Consider the following 6,661-nt stretch of genomic DNA (forward strand, 5'->3'; position numbering starts at 1 on the left):
GTTAGTAGTCATTTGTTGTCTTTGTGGTATTTTTTAGCTTATTAATTTAAAGACGGTACATATGTCAACATGAGCTTGCAAGCTCCTCACCGTCAGTGCATAAAATGATACGTTGTTGAATAGCACTTTTAATTAAGACTTGCCCGTAGTGGAGTGTTTAATCTAAGCATGTAACCTGTTGCAGTAAGGTTTAGCCTGAAGGGAAGACATCACCAGGGTGGAGATGACACCTGCTATCCCCACAGAACGACCTCGTCGAAAGTTAAACCTTGCCGAAAACAACCTTGAGTACATCCACCCAAATGAGCTGTGCGCATGAATAACCTGAAGGTACCACCACTGACTGTTCAAAAGAAATTCCAACCGATTCCCAACACTGCAACGCGCTTGTTGCCTCGATTCGATCGGTTGGCCAACACTGACTACGCCGTTACAGGGTTCTGGCATTTGACCTCTGCCTGCCATCCTTTACATACAACCGGGCACCTTTTGGCCACGCGAAAAACCTGGAAACTTCTGGAGCTAGCCGGCAATGGTCTGGTGTCGCTGCAGCCGGGCGTTGTCGCTGGTCTTGCGCCACGTTTGAACATCTAGACTTCACTGGCAGCGATTTGACGTGGATTGCTCCGGGAGCCTTTGATGATACGAAGGCATCCTGTGGTCGATATGCCTAGCCAACACCTCTACTACATCGCAGAGGATGCATTCAGGGGACTGACAGACATTGAAGTGAGAAGGCGAGGGTGTGGGAGGGTGGGTGCATGGGGCAGATTCTGGAAGAGTCGAAGACTCCTGATTTACTGTCGGACCCCCCTGATTTGAAATATTATGCAGGAGTCCGTGTGACTCCCTGAAAATTCTGCCTATACTAACTATGTGTTCGTTCCAGAGAACCGGCCTCGCGGATTTATTTTAAACTTGTTTAAAAAGTGGTGTAAGACAATTCTGATGATATGATGCCTACTATGGGACAGTAAGGATGTAATACTGAATAAGATGGAAGGTGGAATAACTATACCAATGTTCGCTACAGTACATCGACCTGTCTGGCACGCATCTTACGGACGCTCGCAGGAATGTGTTTGACGAAGACCTGATGATCATCATCCATTACCACCATCGACCACAACGACGACCACGTTCATATAGATCTCACGGATAACCCGTTGATCTGTTGCTGCGACATCGCCTGGCCTGACTGTGCATCCATTCTACCCACGGGCACGTGCACAAATGGCAACAACCACGCCATCAGCCTTTCCCACCTGCACCTATCCTGCCCGTAAAATCCCCGGAAGTCGATAGATGGCGCTGACATCGGAGCACGATGACCAATGTTAACTGATTTTTGACTGTTTGTTTACCTGTTGAGTCATGAATCGCTGTTATCGTTCGCTGTGATGAGGAAAAAATCGGTGTCGATATTACAGATATTAAACAGCGGATATTATAATGACACAAACTTCACTTGTTACTGTTTCTCTGCGCTATACGTTAGTAACCTACGGCAAAGCCTGGCGGCTACCTTTATCCGAATTCAGATTGCCTCTTGTGAATTTCGTTAGAATTTGGTCTGCCTTCCCCCACCTTCACACCCAGATACAGTAACATGTGTTTTCCCCCTGGTCACGCGGACGCTCCCACTGTTCGACCACTGGATTCTACGAGTCCCACAAGAACAAACACACAACCTCCGTAGGGAGATGCCAAATTCCGTGGGCGCGGTCGTCGGCGGTGTCGCGGTGCTGTACCTTGCGTTGTGTGCTTCCTCTTCGCGCAGCTCTTCTTTCGGCTCCGCGCCGACTGACTGGCTGACTACCGACTCACTAGCAGCTGCCGGTGAATTGAACTGGCGATGCTCTGGAAAGCGCAGTATATATACGGCCTCGAGCGTCGTGCACGGCTTCAAAACACGTCAATCCTGCGGTCAGGAAAAGGTAGTCAAGCACTCCAGCTTCACACACGTGAAATGCGCCGTCGGCCTCAGACGGTGACACGCACGCCCAGCTTCAGACGTGACCTGCACGTCGGCTTCAGACGTGGACACGCACGCCAGCTTCAGACGTGACACGCACGTCGGCCTTTAGACTTGACACGCACGTCGGCTTCAGCGTCATGAGTACGCACCAGTACCAGTTCGTGTCAAGCACGTGTACATTGCACAGCATGGCGGATTGCGCGCCTACATCGAAGCCCACATCACCCAAGGACGCTGGGCAGACTGCAGGGGTAGAACGCGGCGGATGTGACGCTGCGGCAGACCGAAATTTGTTACATATACTATATATATATATATATATAGCTACTACTCAACAGTAAATGTATAGTAAATAGTTAACGCCTACTACCAATAAACACTTATTAGTGTTAGGACTAGCCGAAGGCGAGGAGACAACACTATATATATATATGCCGTATGTCGTATATATATATATACATAATATATATATATATAATATATATGTTCATTGCTAACTTCGTGTAGCAATTTCTTAACCGAAACTTTTTTATATATACATTTATAATGGCAACAACAAACCATCAAGCTAAATCCCCGTGGGGTAGCTCAGTTGAGCTGTACCCCGTAGAGGCTGTCCAGGCCTCTTCCTCACAAATTTAATATATATATATAATATGCCGTATATATAATTGAAGCTTTCACACGCTTAAAAGCTTACCTTGTGCGTTGCTCCTTTGCGTGGTGATACCATGTCAGTGCGCGTCAACAGCCACCAGCGCTAGTAGTGCGTGTCAGTGGGCTAGTATAAATGCCACTATCATTACAAAATGGCATGTAACCCATAACTAAATTAAAACTAAGCGAAACATTGAACCGATTAGCTTGCCCCTTGCTTGCAATCGTCCCCAAGTGCATGGTTAACAAGTCCCAAATGCGTCGATTTTATGTTTCAATAACATTCAGGACGTTTTCAATTAACTGACAATCAAGGTTTCGCAAATACCATCTAACATTTCCTTTTGAGAGTAGTATTTGGAAATCCACGTGGCGGGCATGTCATGCAAGCGTATTACACGAGACCTCATCGAACGTATAAATGCGCAATAAACTCGAAATTATCCTGCAGTCAGAATTACTTCATCTAAACATCAACACGGACCCTGCCCCGACATTGTAACACGGTGGACGAGTCGGAGGACGAGCAGGTGCGTCGGTAGTCCGTCCATCGACGCTTCTGGTTTCTGCCTAACAATCACGGTGAACGAGCAGGGCGGGCGCGGGGACGTCAGTAGTCCGTCCATCGACGCTTCTAGTTTGCGCCTAACAATCACGGTGGACGAGCAGGGCGGGCGCGGGGACGTCGGTAGTCCGTCCATCGACGCTTCTAGCTTGCGCCTAACAATCACGGTGAACGAGCAGGGCGGGCGCGGGGACGTCGGTAGTGCGTCTATCGACGCTTCTAGCTTGCGCCTAACAATCACGGTGGACGAGCAGGGCGGGCGCGGGGACGTCGGTAGTCCGTCTATCGACGCTTCCAGTTTCTGCCGCGCGAGGGCAGCACCTCCCTGAACGCCCTGCGAAATGTCTTGCTCTGTCCGGCGTAAACGAAGAAGTTAACGCTCGAGCTGCAGAAGGCCATCACGTGTCCCACCCCGCGCAGCATCCCCAGCGGCTCCCGTCGCACCTCGAACACCGTCAGCAGCATCACGGCGAAGTACGGTCCCCAGCAGACGAAGAAGGCGCCGACGACGATGCCGAACGTCTTCGCCAGTTTCAGATTCCTGGCGAGAGCCTCGGAGAAGGAGCGAATCTCCTCCGGGAGCTCCGTCGGCTGCGAGGAACCGTTGCTCGTCGTCGTCGGCGGCAGCGGCAGACGGTGTCGCCTGGCGACGAGCATCATGTACGCGTAGATGACGACGATGGCGACGCCGCAGATGGCGATGAAGACGGCGTCGAGCAGCAGCGTCGCCTTGCCGCTGCTGACGTCATACAGACATGGCTCGTCGGGCGATCAGCTGTTCCCGACGAAGCTGCCGACGCAAACGACGACAGCGAAAGTCCAGCTGAGCTCGATCATGACGGCGACAACGCGCGGGGTCATGACCTGATGGTAGTGCAGCGGACGCGACACGGACACGTAGCGGTCGACGTTGATAGCGATGAGCGTCGTCACGGAGCTGAACGCGAAGCAGGTGATGACGGCGGAGTGGCCGACGCAGACGACCATCGGCGGGCGATCGACGACGAACGTCGGCGGCGACAGCAGGCCGAGCACACCGAGGCCGACGTCGGCGACGGCGAGATTGGCGATGAGCGTGTGCGCCGGCTTCCGTAGGTGCGGCGTGCTCGTCACCGCGTCACGACGACGGCGTTGACGACGATGTTGACGACGTTGACGATGATCAGCGGATAGGCGAACCACTTCGGAATGCCTTCGAGCACGGCGCCGACGTCCGTCGTACCCGCGCTGCTGCTGCCGGAAACGACGCTGTCGTTTTCGAGCGCCGACAGGGAGAGGTTACTCGGAGGAACGTTGTACAATGAAGCCATCGCTCTGCCGACTGCGACGTAGCACGGACGGAAGTGGAAATGCGACGCCAGTGTTGGGAAAACTGTGTGAAACCGTGTCGTATTCAAAGAACTTTTTTGAAGAACACATACGATTTTCAGGTAAATTGGTGGTGTCATGTGATTAAGGGAGAATCATAGACGAAAACAAGGTAAAGTTTGAATATATTTATTCACATATTGATAGAACATTTACAAGTTGAAAACTATGCAAAGCGCTGTTAAAACGGTGTCATACTCTTTTCTATTATGTACTCTTAATATATGTATATATATATATATATATATATTTATTTATTTATTTATTTATAAGTCCATTATGGACGGACATGGCCAACAATATGGCTTAACGCGACGTCGTGTATAATGTAAGGAACGTGTGCATTAGCGCAAGCAAGACTGTCGCACGAACACCGTTCAATCTAACGGCAAGGTCTGCACACTAACTCCGCGGCACCGGGTTAGGACTAGGCCGCGGACGGATGCGTTTGAAATGAAATATGAACAGAGGTCGTGACTTTCAAAAACACTTGCATAACGAATTTTTCAGATTTAGCCCCTCCCAGAGGTGTTAGGGAACAAGGGAACAGGAGCATTGACTTTTAGGTAACAGGGGACATTGTCGAATTACTTTCAGGAAACAAGGGAACTGCTGAATAGATTTTTTGGAACAAGGAAAACTGGTTTTCCATCTTTGGGATTTTTTCACAGTTTTCTGAGACTGTTTACAATAAATGTTGAAGTATTTCAGGGTCATTTCAACATCGTGTGCTGTAGAAACCATTAGGGTCCACAATAAATATTATAGGTCCATTTTCACTCCAGCGTCACCATTTTTTGCTTCCTTTGGGAGTTCAAATTAGTGAGGTTCTACTGTACCAAACAAATATGGGGAAAAGTAGTAAATATTTTTGGGGATTATGGGAACTGGAAAATAAATTTCGAGATCGTGGTAACATAAGGTCAAAAGATTTCAAGGAACAAGTTATTTTATTAATGGGGAACAAGGGAGAAAATGCATAAAAATTAAGGGATCAAGAGAACATATGTACCACTCCTGGGAGGGGTTCTGATTCTACAAACAGACCCCATTATTCGTATCGGACACAGGAATATAGTAAAAGCAAAAGGGTTAGTACTAGGGTTAACCGAGGGAGAGAGGAAACAGCACACTATATATATAGATACATATATTATAAATGCCGTATGTAACTTAAGCTTTCACACACTTAAGTTTACCCTGTGCGTTGCTCCTTTGCGTGGTCATGCCATGTCAGTGTGCGCGCCAACAGCACGTGGCTAGTATGAATGCCACTATCTTGAAAAATTAATGGCATGAAAGAAATTAACTAAATTAAAAATAAACGCAACCTTGAACCACATAGCTTGCACCATGCTTGAATTAGTCCCAAGTGCTTGGTTAACAAGTCCCAAGTGCGTCGCCACGTGCGATGACACTATTTATGTTTCAATTATGGTTTCGCTAATACCTTCTAACATTTCCTTGTAAGAGTAGTATTTTGGTATCCACGTGTCGGGCATGTATTGCCACCGAATTACACGAGACCTCGTGGCGAATGCGCGCTAAACTAGATATTCCACTGCAATCAGAGATCACTTCGTCCTAACATAAACACGGACCCTGCCGATATTCTAACAATCAGGGCGACGGGCTGGGGACGTCGGTAGTCCGTCCATTTATGCTTCCGATTCTAGTTTCCGCCGCGTGAGGGCAACACCGCCCTGAACGCCCTGCGGAATGCCTCGCTCCTTCCGGCGTAGACGAAGAAGTTAACGCTCGAGTTGCAGCAGGCCATCACGGTTCCCACCCCGCGGAGCATGCCCAGCGGCTCCCGTCGCACATCGAATACGCTCAGCAGCATCACGGCGAAGAATGGAGCCCAGCAGACGAAGAAGGCGCCGACGACGATGCTGAACGTCTTCGCCAGTTTCAAATTCCTAAACAGTGCATCGGAGAAAAGGCGAAACTCCTCCGGGAGCTCCGTCGGCTGCGAGGAACCGTTGCTCGTTGTCGGCGGCGGCAGCGGCAGCGGCTGGATGCACCGACGGTGTCGCCTGGCGACGAGCATCATGTACGCGTAGATGACGACGATGGCGACGCCGCAGATGGCG

The 6,661-nt window shown here is 49.6% G+C and overlaps 2 protein-coding genes across 2 annotated transcripts; both read right to left on the reverse strand.

Annotated features, from left to right (window-relative positions):
- Positions 1–3,971: 3,971 nt before the first annotated feature.
- Positions 3,972–4,510, reverse strand: LOC106813050 (alpha-1D adrenergic receptor-like). Its single transcript, XM_014817095.1, has 2 exons — positions 4,322–4,510; positions 3,972–4,286 (listed from the first exon to the last, which is right to left on the reverse strand). Exons 1-2 carry the CDS (start codon positions 4,508–4,510, stop codon positions 3,972–3,974), a joined length of 504 nt encoding a protein of 167 aa, XP_014672581.1.
- A 1,730-nt stretch (positions 4,511–6,240) lies between these two features.
- LOC106813052 (5-hydroxytryptamine receptor 4-like) lies at positions 6,241–6,621 on the reverse strand. Its single transcript, XM_014817096.1, has one exon. The coding sequence runs from the start codon at positions 6,619–6,621 to the stop codon at positions 6,241–6,243; it is 381 nt and encodes a 126-aa protein (XP_014672582.1).
- Between the last annotated feature and the right edge of the window lie 40 nt (positions 6,622–6,661).

This window comes from Priapulus caudatus, unplaced genomic scaffold, assembly GCF_000485595.1.
Source record: "Priapulus caudatus unplaced genomic scaffold, Priapulus_caudatus-5.0.1 Scaffold720, whole genome shotgun sequence".
Taxonomy (NCBI): Eukaryota; Metazoa; Priapulida; class Priapulimorpha; order Priapulimorphida; family Priapulidae; genus Priapulus; species Priapulus caudatus.